The sequence below is a fragment of the Pituophis catenifer genome, unplaced genomic scaffold, assembly GCF_029215685.1.
Source record: "Pituophis catenifer annectens isolate HBS135680 unplaced genomic scaffold, rPitCat1.0.hap2 SCAF_1, whole genome shotgun sequence".
Lineage (NCBI taxonomy): Eukaryota > Metazoa > Chordata > Lepidosauria > Squamata > Colubridae > Pituophis > Pituophis catenifer.
In genome coordinates this window covers 100,924,748-100,940,999 of record NW_027256881.1, presented here as the reverse complement: position 1 = coordinate 100,940,999, position 16,252 = coordinate 100,924,748, and the positions used below count along the sequence as shown (strand labels likewise).

Genomic DNA, 16,252 nt, shown 5'->3' with positions numbered 1-16,252 from the left:
CTTGCATCTCTTCCTAATAGTTTAATTATGCTTTCTCATTTACTTAGCTGGACAATTAAAATTGTATTTAATACATTATATGTATTGTACATTCATGTTTCCCCGAAAATAAAAAAATTATTTTCGGGGTTGTCTTATTATTTTGGGGCGCGTGGAGCAAGACGGATCTCCTCTTGCCATCTTACCTGATTTCCAGCTCTGTCTCCCTAGCCTAACCAGAGGAAATGGTGGGGACCGGCTGCGCATGCATTTAAATATTTTCAGGGAGAGCTTATTTTCAGGGAGGGCTTATTTTCTTGGGCTTATTTTAGCGCATGCATTCAAAAGCCCAATTGGGCTTATTATCGGGATGTCTTATTTTAGGGGAAACAGTGTAATATCACACACACACACACGCAATATGTATAAAACATAGGTTTAAAGAAGTAGAGCACTATGCTTATTTGCAGAATGATAGTTCCGTTCCTTTCCTTTCCTTTCCTTTCCTTTCCTTTCCTTTCCTTTCCTTTCCTTTCCTTTCCCCTTTTGTTAACTGCCTCTTTCCTTTCTTTCCTTTCCAACTCTTTTATCTTCTGCCTTGTCTTCCTTATACAGAATGTTCAGTTAACTCATTACTTAGATTTCATCTCAATGGGACATTCCATTTTCCTCAGTTCACCCCAGGCATTGATTTGATGAAATATGCTTTGAGAACTCAATACATAATTTTTCAAAAAAGATGAAGTGAGCAGCCATGTTGAAAAACACTTTTCAATGTATATTCATTAATTATTTCATGTATAATTTAAAAGGGAAAAGAAGGTTACTTTAGCAAAATTTGATAGATTAAATATTTATTCAGGAATGACAGTTTCCTCCCCAATCTCTAGTGTTATAAGGTGCCAGAAATACAATATAATTATTGCAACCTTGACAGAATTTGTGCTTGTGTTTTTAGCTTTCTCGTAGTGTAGTGAATCAAGTGACAGATACAAATAATAGGTGATTTATTCTGTTTCTTGCAGGTTTTGTCAGATTCTTAGAAGGTTATTACATTGTGCTAATTACAAAGAGGCGAAAGATGGCAGATATCGGAGGACATGCAGTATATAAAATAGAAGATACAAATATGATCTACATTCCAAATGACTCTGTACGAGTGAGTCATCCTGATGAAGCAAGGTACTGTACTTTTTGGAGTATAAGACACACTCTCCCCTCCCCAAAAGAGGGTGGAAATGTTGGTGCATCTTATACACCGAATACAGCCATTTTTGGCTGTCTCCATTTTGCTTTAGAAAAACAGGGACCAACATGTGATACTATATACTGCTTACCTTAGCTGATCTTAAAAAGCTATCAGCTGGACTGGAAAAAGAAAGCAATAGTAATCCACTTCCATAATATTACCAAGAAAACAACTTAGATATATCCGCATCAAGAGAGTTTTTACTTGTAGGATTAGAAATTTGAGCTCCGTTTTATGATAGCTCATGCAAAAACATTAGATGCAGGGCATTGGTTCTAATTTTCATACTGAGTTGATCAGCCTGAACAAATAGCTTTTGAGGAATGAGTATCACTTTTCCTGTAGTTCATGACAGCAAAAAACCAGCAAACCTGAGCAAGAACATTGGAAAAGAAAGGGAAAAACCTTTTGAGAAAAACTGCCTAGCAAATAGGTTTGTTGTAGGTTGTATGATTTATTGCTTCCCTTTCTTTCCAGTGACACGTTCAATATCATAAGAAATAAATGAAATATTTCTGCAGTATGATTTTAAGAAGATGCACGTAACTGATACAGCCTATAGTAGCTCTAAATTTGCTCCCTTTAGCTTGAATTAATATGCAAAATTCAGAATTTGGACCTGCTTCTGGATTCTTGCTGACTGGGCTATGTTAGCATGTTTAATTTTGAAAAGAGAAGTAAGAGTATTTGTGCTCTTCAAATACATGAAGCAGTTCACATGGAAGATGTGACCAATGGTATTACTTAGAAGGCTGCCCATTCACTATATGTACTTAAATGGAAGGATACAGAAATCTGTTTGGGATGCTTTAATTTGGATTTCTGTACTGGGCAGAAACAATTAAGTAGGTATTAACATCAATTGTGTGTAATGTATTCCAGATAGAATTTTATTATTTTAGTGTATGCTTCTACATTTTATCACCACATTTTCTTTATCTAAATTTTAATATATTACTATTTAATACCTTATAGACCATCATATAGAAATATAGCTTGTACTTAATAGTGAAGCATTATTTCCAATTTTTGCTGCCTTACTTTAAATATAGTCTGCTACTCGTTCCTACAGTTTTCACTTTTCCTCTTCTTTTTTGTGTGTAATTTATTCACCTATTTTGATCTCATTCCCTGTGCCCCCTGTAATATTGTTACTGAACTGTATTTACATTTGATCGTTGACCATAATAAAGGATTTTATTTGATTATAACTAGCACAAAAACTTTTGATAGAGAGTGTTAAAGACAGCATACTCTTTCTGCATAAAATATCTTTTATTATCTTTTGGGTTTTGTCTGTAGATACCTCCGAATTTTTCAGAATGTGGACCTGTCCAGTAATTTTTATTTCAGGTATGTTTCTAACTGTATTTTGAAGTATTCATTGGAATTATTAACAATAACACTAGCAATAGCACTTAGGAGCAGTCCCCAACCATTCCAATTCCATGGACTGGCAGCAGCAGTGGGAGGGGGAGGAGATGATTTTGCATGCGTGCCCACTGCTTGCTGAAATGGAGCTTCATGCACCCACACATTTGCCCAATCGCCTGCTACTGGCCACTTCCCAATGGGCCAAGAACCAGAAGTTGGGGACTCCTGCTTTACAGCACTCTCTGAGCAGTTTCTAATGTCAACATATTGCCTCCAACAATCTGGATCCTCATTTACTGACCTCAGAAGGATGAAAAGCTGAGTAAACCTTGAGTTAGTCAGGATCGAACTCCAGACTGTGGACAGAGTTAGCCTGCAAAACTGCATTTTAATCACTGTGCCAACAGGGCTCCTTGATTTATTTTTGAGGATGACCTAGAATTTTTATATTCCTTTCTCTTATTGTCTTAGAATAGTATACTTAAAATATTCACACTTGGCCAATAAACCTATTCTATTCTATTCTATTCTATTCTATTCTATTCTATTCTATTCTATTCTATTCTATTCTATTCTATTCTATTCTATTCTATTCCAACCCAACCCAACCCAACCCAACCCAACCCAACCCAACCCAACCCAACCCAACCCAACCCAACCCAACCCATGGCTGAAATACAGCATCCCTGTGAACAAGTTACTCAGCTCTCTCTTTCTTGCTTACTCTTTACCAATATGCATAACCTGATCTTCCTCGGGAGTGTACCATATCAAGTATTCTGTAATCCTAAATGACTACAAATAGACATTTCAATATGCCAGGTTTTAAGGACTTGGAATGTAACTTTTGTACTGTGTATTTTCCAGATGCACTGTAAAAACTGTATTTAGGCTCCTGTATTCTCAGTTGCTGTCACATTCACATTCTGTCAGCTATCATTACATCATTTCAAAATAATTTTGACAGGAGAGTTGAGTACTGTGGTATTTCATAGGAAAAGTAACTGAAGAATTAAAAACTTCCATTCCACATAAGACATCCACTGTTAAGGGAAACTGTTCTCAGTCATGGGTCCACACTTCGTTTTGCTTTTCTTCAAGGCAACTCACATGTATTCCAAATCCTTTGAACATATTTTCATTCGATATAGGAAAGATCTGAAGGATTATATAGCGTTATTTAAGTAGGAGAAAGTTTTCAATTGGCAGCATTTAGAAGACTTTGAATGTAAGTATAGAAAAATAATAAAACTTAAAGGAAACCGTCTACCACAGTGGGAGGAAATTAGAAGATACTACCATTAGAAATTTTTAGATGTGCAAATTGCCAGTGGAAGGGTAGTGAGTAGATGGCTTGTTGCTAGGAATGATATTTTTTTTGTCAAAAGAAACTAAAATAGCTGTGTACAACAGTTGCTTGTGTCTACTTTGTTATATGAAATAAGACTTGAGTAGTCAGGGAAAACATAATAGTACAGATTATCCTTATGTAGTTCTGTGACTGGTCAAATGTGCAACGCTGCTAAAAGAGAGGGATTTACGATAGGTCCTCATTTCCAATTGTCACAGCATCCCGACAGTCATATGATTGTGATTTGGGTACTTGGCGCCCAGCTCACAATTACAATTTTGCAGCAAGCTGTGATCACACGATTGTAATTTCTGATATTTCCTGCCAGTTTCCTACAAGCAAAATCAATAGAAAAGCCAGCAGGAAGTTGAAAGTTGCAGTCACATGAGGCTCTTACTTAACAATCTATGCAGTCATCACTTAACTATGGCAACCGGGACTGTCAGAGGTGCCATTCCTAAGCAACATGGTCACATGACTTCACACTTTATGATCTTATCACTTAGCAATGGCAGTTCCAGTCCCAATTGCTATTGTACCCCAAGGACTATTTGTAAGTTGAATACAGTGAGACTGGAGATACTTAGTAAGTGGTGAACTGTCCATTGGATGGAATTAATAAAATCCTCCAAAACGGAGAGATGAGAAGTTTAAAGAGCAAATGTATGAATTAGTGTATGTATGAATTAGTATATGATAGAAACAATTATGGTTTGCAAATAGAGAGATACCCATATTGGTGTAAACTAGATTCAGCTACTGCATATTTTTTTTCTTTTCATTTTTAATATTCTGCTTTTAATATCTGGTTGACGGAAGGATGGAAGATTGACTCATCCTTCCATCCTTCCGAGGTGGGTAAAATGAGGACCGAGATTGTTGGGGGCAATATGACTCTGTAAACCGTTTAGAGAGGGCTGTAAAAGCACTGTGAAGTGGTATATAAGTGCTATTGCTTTCTTTGATTTACTGTTTTTCTGTCCTTTTGTTCGGTTGCTTACCCCCCAAAAAGAATAATGTGATGGATTGACATATGGATGGATTCAATCTTGTCCATCATGACCTTGTAATATACTAGAAAATTATATTTTGTGAATAGATTCTATCATTTTGATTTCTCAGACTGGATAATTTAGAATTGTGACTTTCATAATTCACTCAGTTTGTCACACATTTACACACATTTGAAATTCAGTCCATAAAGCATACTGCTTGTTCACTATCATTGGGTTAATTGGTATTTTATTTCTAAGGAACTGTACAATTAGAAGACACAGTACTGTAAATTAAAGCAATTTGTTTTGGATAACTGAAAACTTTTCAGAATGATGGCCAGTAATTTTTTTCAGATTTTTTTTATTTTTCTCCCAATTTTAGCTATAGCTATGATCTGTCCCACTCCCTTCAATATAACCTTACAGTTTTGAGAATGCCTCTAGATGTACTTAAAACAGAAACAACACGAACTCGTCAAGAGTGTTTTGATATTTTTGAAGATGAGGGACTTGCGACTCAAAATGGAAATTGTAAGTATCCTTTCCATACAGCTGTCTAATTTTGTAATGCTTTTAATGCAGAGACATGAACTTCTTTAACTTAATCAGTATTACACTGAAAGTGTTCAGAGTTAATAAAGAATTATATAAGGTATCGATTACACCTAGTTTGATTTTGAAATCAAAACAATTTGTATAAATTATTGATCCCTTATTTGGTTAAATTAGCATGTAAGTTAAAAGAGAATAATATAAACAAGTGATAGTTACTATTTTGCAAAAATACCTTTATATAAAGGATCAGTGGTTATGAATTTATTTATAATTATTTATAATTAGTATCAATAGATACTAATGATAAATATTAATGGGAAACAATTGTGGTTCTCTGATACCTTTGGATTATAAGCAATAATTGACTAAACACCTTCAGTTTTTAGCTCAACCATGTGAAGTAATTAAAATTAAATCATGCTTAATTATTTATACTAGGTATCTCTTCCCACAAGTTACTGCTGTAAATGTGAAAAATTCTCTTGAACCGTTTACAAGTTACAGATCATTATATCTGAAGGACATAAGCCTGGAAATTTTCATATAGGCAGTATGCAAATATTGCATTCATGAGGAAGATTGCATACGGATTTCATTCTATAAAGAAGCTCTTTTAATACTAATAGCTTCCCTAAATTTAGTAGAAAAGAGCGCATTTGGTGTCTTCCTATTCTGTCAAATAGAAGATTGTAAGGTCTCATAAAGCATTTGGGTTGGTATAGAATTAGGAACAGCAATACAGTTTGAATTCCACCAGTTTCTTAAAGAACTGGAGAAGAATGAGAACTTTCTTGCATGCTTTTTTGTGTCAAGGAACATGCTCTCCAACAGTGGCTTATATCCTCTTCCCCCTTTTTCCCTTTAAAAAAGCACAGGCCTTGCTTGGCATTATAGTGTAAAGGGAAGAACTCTACTGTATCAGATCAAAAAGTAATATAGATAAATATCTTGTTTCCAGTAGCAGTGAACAAAATGTTTCTGGTGTTCTGATCTGTCTAATCTTATGCAATGATTCAGACATTAAATGGCTCTTTCTGTTAGTGTTCCATAACATCCTTAGCATGGCCAGAACTTCTGGCCTTTGTTTATTCACCAGTTATATTGCAAGTTAATAAACACAGATACTTATCTAAATAGGTACTGCATGTGTGTGGTATAAACTGACAATGATCGATCTAATGTAAGGTTCAAAATAATGTTCTTACTGTTTTTGCAATAACTTTTCAGGTGTATTTGGAATTTGCAGTGAACCTTACAGAAAATATGTGTGGAATGGGAAATTGCTTGATGTTGTCAAAACTGCAGTTCATCGAGACTGGCTTTTGTATGTTATTCATGGATTTTGTGGGCAGTCGAGTATCCTTCTTCTGTTATTAATGTTTGTTACAGTAACAGCAAATTGCTATTCTAGAAAGAAAACTGAATCATGGTAACATACAATAAAGTCCTTCCTTAGGTTCTTTGTATGTGGCTATTAAACTCACCCACAAATTAATTAGCTGTTTGTAAAAGAACCTCTTAGATCTTAAGAGCTGGAAAACAAATTTTCAGTGTTCATCTACATGCAGATAATGAAGCACAATGAAGGAAAATTCTTATTCTAAGCATGCCTATTACGAGAAATCATGAATGGGGTTAGTGTTGCCAGTGAAGAAATAAAAGACCAAATAAAGACTTCATTTCCTACCACAATGACTGTGTTGGACTTCACTGTGAAATTAGCTTGCAATGGAATAATTAAGCATACTCCTTTTGCAGCAGATAGTAGAATACATAGCTAACAAAACTTAATTACGATTAAATGCATTTTAATACAACAGAAAAATGGAAATGGATATACCAAAGTAATTGAGAACTTATTTATTATTTTAGAGTACATATATAAATGTTCTTCTACTTGTAGATCAGTTGAAGAAGGAGCAAGGTGATTTTTCTGCATTTCCTTTTCTTTTTTAAAAAGTTTTTATTAAAATATTTTACATATACAATAAGTATATTCAAAGAAAAAGACAGTAAATGTGAACGAGAGAAAAAAGAAAGACAAAAGAGACAAAAGAGGTATAAAAAAATACAAAATGTATTTTTGCTATTCAGCAAAAATGAACAGAAATATAAGAAATGGTTTCTGATCTTCCTCTTGGCAGTTGTACATACAATTTTAATCAAGTCCCTCTCTGACATCATATTTCTCTTCTAGACTATTTTTTTCTAATCAACAAAACCCAAAGTCAGAAAATCATTTTCTTTTTTAATATAAAAAGTCCGTAAAGAGTTTGCAGTCATTGATGAATGTCAATAATGACCTTTCTCTAATCAAAGAATTCAATTTGGTTATCTCAGCAGGTTCAGTCAATTTTACCAACTATTCATGGTTGATAAGTGCCAAATATTTCCATCTTTGTGCATATAATAGTTTTTGCCCAGTGATCATAAATTGAAATAATCTTGCAAGACTCTTTAATAACTATGTGTCCATCAATTCTAAAGAGAAAAGGTCTGGCTTTAATTGAATATTACACTTTAAAATCCTTCAGATCAATGTGCTTATTTGAATCCTTTTTTTTTTTTACATATCTACCAAGCGTGATAAATTGTCCCTTCATGTTGCTCATATTTACAACACACATTTAGAATGCCTGGATATATTCTAGATAATATTGCTGACATCAGCTACCAATGATACATCTCTTTATACTTTTGTAGTCTTTCTATCCTGGTTTTTGGCTTTTTCCCACTCTTCCTTACAGAAATTGTCTAGCTCAGAAATATTCTTCAAGGAAAATTGGGAAAAATGCCATCGTGTTAATATTTAATTGAATCTGTTCTTTTTGTCTGTAGAGATTCTCAGGCATCCAGGTCATTGTTGTCTCAAAGGTGCTTTTTTGAAAGGTCACTGGACTTTGTTTTTCTTTGAAGACATTTCGCTTCTCATCCAAGAAGCTTCTTCAGTTCTTTGTTTTTCCTTGAAACATCTTCAAGGAACAACAAAGTCCAGTTGCCTTTTGAAAAAGCACCTTTGGGACAATCTGTTCTTTTGTTTGGCCACATAATATTTACTGCTGTTGAACAACCTTAGAGCATAATAAAGCCATTCCATGATTAATAGTTGGCAAGATAATATTCTAGTAGGGATTTGTTTATTATCTTGTCCTGAATTCAACAGCTTAAATTTTTTGTCTTTTTAAGCAGTGTTTCTCACAGTTGAAATTGCCAATTGAAAATAGTTAGCATTTTTTAAAAAATAAACCTTACTCTGATTTGCAAGAGTGAATTGCCTTCATTTTCAAATCTTTGGATAGGTACTTAAAGGAATCCATGGTTATTAAAATAGAAAAAACAACAATCACAAGCAAGATTTAGAAGAGGCAGAGTATTTATTTACCTCTGAAAATCTGGCTAATTGTGCCATAGGAGTAATGAGTAACAAATTTGGAGGCTTTATTGATATTTCCTATGTTTTTAAAAAGCAACACTGAATCAATTGGAACAGTGTCCAAGTTTCTGCACCTGCTCGATTCACTGCTTTCTTATTTTGAATCTTTAAATGGTTGAGTGTACTTCAGATTTACCAAAAGATGCAACATTTAATTTTAATTTATGCAGAGGTTATGTTAACCTGTGCTCACCAAGGGATGCACAAAACATACAATTTGAACAGCAGTGCCTGATATTTTTCCATTCAATTCTAAAATAGAATTTCTGCCTTGTTAGGGTAGTTTGAAAGATTAAAATGTTGCTAGACTAAAAGAACATTCGTTTTTTAAAAATGGGAACTATATACTTGCTCTGTGTTTATGTATATGCCAGGACTGAAAGGAAGTTTAAAAAAAAAGGATGTGGGATAGTGAATAACATATATTTATAAACCTTATCTTGGATTCCAAGAACTGCTTATTTATGGTCGTCCAGTGTATGTCACTTTGATAGCTAGAAGATCAAGTAAATTTGCTGGAACACGGTTTCTAAAGAGAGGAGCAAACTGTGAGGTAATATATATAATAGAAATGTTTTTCATTGTTGTATGAAAATGTTGCATGAGATGTACTTTCCCCCCTCCCGCAGGCTTAGTCTTCGTGGTAACTGTGTTTTGCCATTTAGCCAAATCAAAATAATAATAATAATAATAATAATAATAATAATAATAATAATAATAATAATAATAATAATAATAATTCTAAATTATATTTTTTCTTATTTTCGGAAAGTGTATATCATGAGGTCCAATACAAGCTCTAGTTTATACTTCATTTGTTTTGTTAATATGATCAATCACCTTAAATAAAATTACAAAATCTCTGCATCTGTTATTGTTAGATGCAGTGATTCCAGGCTTTTCAATATACTTATGTGTATCGCAATTTAATGATTGCAGTTTTTGTGTGCCCAGAGAAATGTTCATTTATGCATTTCAGATTTAAGAATTCTCTGACAAAAAACTGACAAGGTAGTAGTATTTAGATTTTTTTACATAAATCCACAGGGGCATCAAGGTCAAACTGTTTAATCAGGTTGCAAACCATGGGATTTATTCAAAACTCGACCTTTTTTTTTAATGTCTGGGAATATATTGATACTCATTTACGCAAGCAAATTTCTTAAATATGCATTAAGGTGGAAGGGCTCCTCCCCCCCCCCAAGTTTTGGAGATCAGTAATTGTGGTATGATATTTTTATCTCCTGTGGGCTATCTCTGTTCTAATGGTATCACCCTTCATTCTTTTCCTCTCTCTTCCAATTGCCCCATGGACACTTCAGATAACCGAACTCCAAGCAAATGTGAATAATATCTAAGAACTGTGGATATTAAGAATGTATGTTATTAGTGGTAGTGTAGCCATCAGTACAACTGCACTTCTGAATCAACCATATGAATATAGAATTTAAGTAGAGCTATATTTAATGTCATAATCATCTGCCTCATTCCATCAATATCAAATCTACTGTATAGCAAAGTGATTCACTGTTTTTAGTTGCACAGCAGAATTCTTTCCAGGGGACCATGTTGGGGATGCATAGTTAGATACTTCTGAAGCACAGTGTTCTCCTGCAGTCATGATATTTGGTTTGGAGTAACTAGATTTAGGAACAGAAGGAAAAACTACAATTTCAGTGTAGATGAGAGCAAAATGAAATTAGTGAGACATTTTTCCAAATAATTTTATTTGGAGAATTATTGTTGAATGATTAAGACAATGCCACGAATCATAATCCATCATTGCTTTTGCTATGCTAAAATGAAAACTAGGGTGACAATTGAGTGATGAGACTTTTGAAGATGATGTTGATAATTTGAAGTATTATAAAGTTACTGCTTTTTTCATGCAGGGAGATGTAGCGAATGAAGTAGAAACTGAGCAAATACTTTACGATGCTTCAGTAATGTCATTTTCTGCTGGAAGCTATTCATCTTACGTCCAAGTGCGAGGTTCGGTCCCTCTGTATTGGTCTCAGGACATATCGACTATGATGCCTAAGCCACCAATTACACGTATGTATAAAATATTGATTTGTAGATTGTGTGCAGATTATGTGCTGGTAAATTACTGATTCTTGTGCTTCCAGCTATAGTTTCAAAATGGAAAAGTAATAGTTTGATCAGTCATAGCTAATTGTAAATTGTACTGGTAAAAGTTTTCTAAGTGATAACATTAATATATACTCTGGTTATGCAATCTATACTACCACATACTGAGATATTGGCCATGAATCCTGTTAATATTTTATAGATAAAGCATTTCCAGACATAGACAAATATATTTTCTTCCTCATACCCACACTTTTAATATACCTCTTTCTTCTTTTCTAAGGACAGCCAGCTAATCTTCAAGATAACCTCCCAACTTAAATTTAAATAGGCAGGATCATGTTGTTATATCAGGGACAGAGCTTGTGTAGGTAGGTAGTGAAGAAAGGCTATTCTTTCAAAATAAATATATTAATTAGATGCAAAACAAGCCTCAGCTTTCTTAAAGAGGTTGTTGGCCTTATAGCATCCTTGTGCTATTCTCCTAGCAAGTAGTACCTCTCACAAGACTGTAGGGGGCTCTGATTTTTAAGGAAGTTCTATTGGTTTGTGGGGTGTGGAGCCTCCTTAAAACACTGCCCCCTACAGTCTCAAGAGAAGTACTACTTACCAGAAGAATAGCACACAGTTGCCCTGAGGTTGGCAGCTTCTGCAAGAAAGCTGAGCTTCACATTGCATTACATCACATGAGAGCAGGTCAAAGCCTGGGGAGCCCTGAGGGACAGGAAATAGCACTGGGTGCCTCAGGGATGGGGGAGTCATTGGGAGGCCCTGGGCAGGCAACCCTGGCCCTGTGCTTCTAAGGGCTTCTCCCACCCCTGAGGCAACTGGTGCTACATTTAACAACCCATGTGTTCATTTTAACAATTGAATTGGAAGGGTCATTAGGTGAGATGCTTCACTTAACTATAATGGGCAAGCTCCATTACAGTTGTAAATTGAGGACTACCTGTAATAAATATTACCCGCTGCAAGGTTGGGTGTAATGTTTGACCAACAGAGCTATGACAGTTTTTTAGAAATTCAATAATATATTATTTAGTTAACTAGCTATTAAAAGCAAATACTTAATCTTTATTACCTATCAGTTACATAGAAACATTAGGGTTTCTTGCCTCTTCCTGTATGCTGCTTAACAAAACAGAATTTAAAAGACATATTGGACACTTAAAAGACATAAAACTATTGCTGCTTTGTTGTCTTTTTTTGCTCACAAATAGAAAAGATAAGTAATATTGTGTTATTGAATTATGGATTTGTTTGGCCTATCTCAACTAGTTATATAAGATGGAGCCAGGGGATAAAAAATATGCACTGTGTGTTTTAAAACTCATCAAAAAAGAAAGTAAAAAGGCAAGTGTATACAAGTAAGTATCACTTTATTGATCCAGTAAAACTTCAGATACTGAAAATAAGAAAAAAATCCCCTCTTTTCCCTTTATCCCATTTACACTGCCCAGTTGGTTAAACTTTTTGAACAACATTGTAAGTGGTATAGGAAGCTGTAGAAAGAAGTAAAAATCATTGGAAATTGTACCTCTGCTGGTTGCACTTTGATATGAGAGTGGCTCAAACTGTATTACCATCAAAGTGACAATAACTGACTGCAATCCATTATTTGTTCAGGTTTTTTCTTGCTGAGATCATTAAGTTATTAGGTCAAATTGAAAGGGTCAGTACTGCATACATACCAGGGGTGAAATCCAGCAGGTTCTGACAGGTTCTGGAGAAATTTTGAGCAGTTGGAGAACTGGCAAATACCACCTCTGGCTGGCCCCAGAGTGGGGAGGGAATGGAGATTTTGCAATATCCTTCCCCCAGGAGTGGGAAGGGAATGGGAATTTTGCAATATCCTTCCCCCAGGAGTGGGAAGAGAATGGGGATTTTGCAGTATCCTTCCCCTGGAGTGGGGTGGGAATGGAGATTTTGCAGTATCCTTCCCCTGGAGTGGGGTGGGAATGGAGATTTTGCAGTATCCTTCCTCTGCCACGCCCACCAAGCCATACCACACCCACCAAGCCACACCCACAGAACCAGTAGTAAAAAAAAATTGGATTTCACCACTGATACATACCATTCTGAACCCCAGGAGAAACAGCAAAATATAAATGCAACAGACAAAACCATGGTGACATGGGAATTATGTTTCTGTTACAAGGTCATGCTCATTCATCTAATTAGAGCTAATTCAGAACCTATGACTTATATATATATATATATACTGTACAGCCAAAGTAGATCTGAAACCAGAGTACCCTTCTGCCCTGAATTCTTTCAAATATTGTATTCCATCACTGAGAGCCAAGAGTTGTTGGAAGTATTTGCTTCACATGTATCTCAGTACCCTTTTTTAGCATTATTGTCCAGCTTAACATTTTTTATGTGTATGTTATCATTTCACAAAAGAACTCTGTATAACAGTATAAACAGTTCATGTGCGTGGGGGAGATCCCTTCACTTTCCAGGTTTAGAAAATTTTATTAAAAAATAGATGAGAGGAAAACAGTATCATCTGTCCTGAAAATAAGCTCCATGACTTTCCATCTGCTTTGTAGTTTCAACGAGGATTGCTAAGTATGAAATGTATAGCATATTAAAACCAAATAAGAGCCCAGGACTCTGTTCATCTAATATGAATTTCTGTTTTTCTAGTGGATCAGGCAGACCCATTTGCTCATGTAGCTGCTCTTCACTTTGATCAAATGCTTCAGAGATTTGGCTCTCCGATCATCATTTTGAACCTTGTCAAGGTAAACATTTTTTCTTGTGTTAATTCCTAAAAGTTGTCAGCTCTTGGGGAGAGACCCTAAAGACCAAGATCTTGTCATTCAGAAAAATCAAGATAAATTAAATATCTTATTAAACCATTCAAAGATATTACAAAACGTGTTAATGTACTTGGGATCATTTTCCTGTTTTATTTTCAGGTAAGTCTTGATGATTTTGTGAAATGTTTTTGCTTTATGGCTAATATTTTTAGTACATTCAAATTATTCATTTTATCAATCTCCTTGAACATTTTTAACATGCTGACTATAAGCTGTATTTATTGAAGATATTATTGTTACTACCCTGTCTAGGGAGACTTGTATTTACTTCTATTTTCCAATCCATGTAGCATTCCCATGGAAAGCTACTACAAAAAATATTTGGCATTTCAGAGACAAGTTCTCAGAGCTGTGCTTCCCTTTTGAAGTGCTATTTTTTGAAGTGTAACTTGTCAGTGAGTAAAATCAATTATTTCTTTTGATAAAGAGTTTTAAATTATTTAGTGCAGTGTTTTATGTGATCAAGAATTTCTGTCATTTTAAGGATTTCAGCTATGCATATGTGGAAACTGAGTACATTAATACATTTTAAAATATAATTCCTAAATGTTTCTAAATGTGCCAGAAGATAGAATCAGTTTTTATAATAAATTTTGTTTCTTCTAAATATTTTGCAAGGAATAGATTTCTTAAGCATCCATAATTAGCATATGTATATAGGTGAAACTCGAAAAATTAGAATATCGTGCAAAAGTTCATTTATTTCAGTAATGCAACTTAAAAGATGAAACTAATATATGAGATAGTAGACTCATTACATGCAAAGCGAGATAGTTCAAGCCTTGATTTGTCATACTTTTGATGATTATGGCTTACAGCTCATGAAAACCCCAAATTCACAATCTCAGAAAATTAGAATATTGTGAAAAGGTTCAATATTCTAGGCTCAAAGTGTCCCACTCTAATCAGCTACTTAAGCCATAACACCTGCAAAGGGTTCCTGAGCCTTTAAATGGTCTCTCAGTCTGGTTCAGTAGGAATCACAATCATGGGAAAGACTGCTGACCTGACAGTTGTGCAGAAAACCATCATTGACACCCTCCATAAGGAGGGAAAGCCTCAAAAGGTAATTGCAAAAGAAGTTGGATGTTCCCAAAGTGCTGTATCAAAGCACATTAATAGAAAGTTATGTGGAAGGGAAAAGTGTGGAAGAAAAAGGTGCACAAGCAGCAGGGATGACCGCAGCCTGGAGAGGATTGTCAGAAAAGGGCATTCAAAAGTGTTGGGGACTTTCACAAGGAGTGGACTGAGGCTGGAGTCAGTGCATCAAGAGCCACCACACACAGACGGATCCTGGACATGGGCTTCAAATGTCTTATTCCTCTTGTCAAGCCGCTCCTGAACAACAAACAATGTCAGAAGCGTCTTACTTGGGCTAAAGACAAAAAGAACTGGTCTGTTGCTCAGTGGTCCAAAGTCCTCTTTTCTGATGAGAGCAACTTTTGCATCTCATTTGGAAACCAAGGACCCAGAGTCTGGAGGAAGAATGGAGAGGCACACACTGCAAGATGCTTGAAGTCCAGTGTGAAGTTTCCACAGTCTGTGTTGATTTGGGGAGCCATGTCATTTGCTGGTGTTGGTCCACTGTGCTTCATTAAGTCCAGGGTCAACACAGCCATCTACCAGGAGATTTTGGAGCACTTCATGCTTCCTTCCACAGACGAGCTTTATGGGGATGCTGACTTCATTTTCCAGCAGGACTTGGCACCTGCCCACACTGCCAAAAATACCAAAACCTGGTTCAATGACCATGGGATTACTGTGCTTGATTGGCCAGCAAACTCGCCTGACCTGAACCCCATAGAGAATCTATGGGGCGTTGCCAAGAGAAAGATGAGAGACATGAGACCGAACAATGCAGAAGAGCTGAAGGTCGCTATTGAAGCATCCTGGCCTTCCATAACACCTCAGCAGTGCCACAGGCTGATAGCATCCATGCCATGCCGCATTGAGGCAGTAATTAATGCAAAAGGGGCACAAACCAAGTACTGAGTACATATGCATGCTTATACTTTTCAGAGGTCCGATATTGTTCTATATACAATCCTTGTTTTATTGATTTCATGTAATATTCTAATTTTCTGAGATTGTGAATTTGGGGTTTTCATGAGCTGTAAGCCATAATCATCAAAATTATGACAAATCAAGGCTTGAACTATCTTGCTTTACATGTAATGAGTCTATCTCATATATTAGTTTCACCTTTTAAGTTGCATTACTGAAATAAATGAACTTTTGCACGATATTCTAATTTTTCGAGTTTCACCTGTATATCCTACATACCAATTTGAGAACTCAATAAATATTTCAGCAAATGGTACATAGATGTATATCTTTCTAGGCACTGCTGTGAGGAAAGGAGTAGCTCCGAGGAATCATGCAGAGTTAGAGTGAAAA

General features: G+C 35.4%; 1 protein-coding gene across 1 annotated transcript in view; it reads left to right on the top strand.

Annotated features, from left to right (window-relative positions):
* FIG4 (FIG4 phosphoinositide 5-phosphatase) overlaps window positions 1–16,252 on the top strand; it is a 72,718-nt gene that overhangs the window by 13,947 nt on the left and 42,519 nt on the right. The window contains exons 4-10 of the mRNA XM_070953411.1: window positions 1,005–1,161; window positions 2,531–2,581; window positions 5,331–5,479; window positions 6,731–6,859; window positions 9,389–9,489; window positions 10,829–10,991; window positions 13,680–13,777. Coding sequence (XP_070809512.1) covers window positions 1,005–1,161; window positions 2,531–2,581; window positions 5,331–5,479; window positions 6,731–6,859; window positions 9,389–9,489; window positions 10,829–10,991; window positions 13,680–13,777 — 848 coding nt within the window. The remainder of the gene's footprint in view (window positions 1–1,004; window positions 1,162–2,530; window positions 2,582–5,330; window positions 5,480–6,730; window positions 6,860–9,388; window positions 9,490–10,828; window positions 10,992–13,679; window positions 13,778–16,252) is intronic.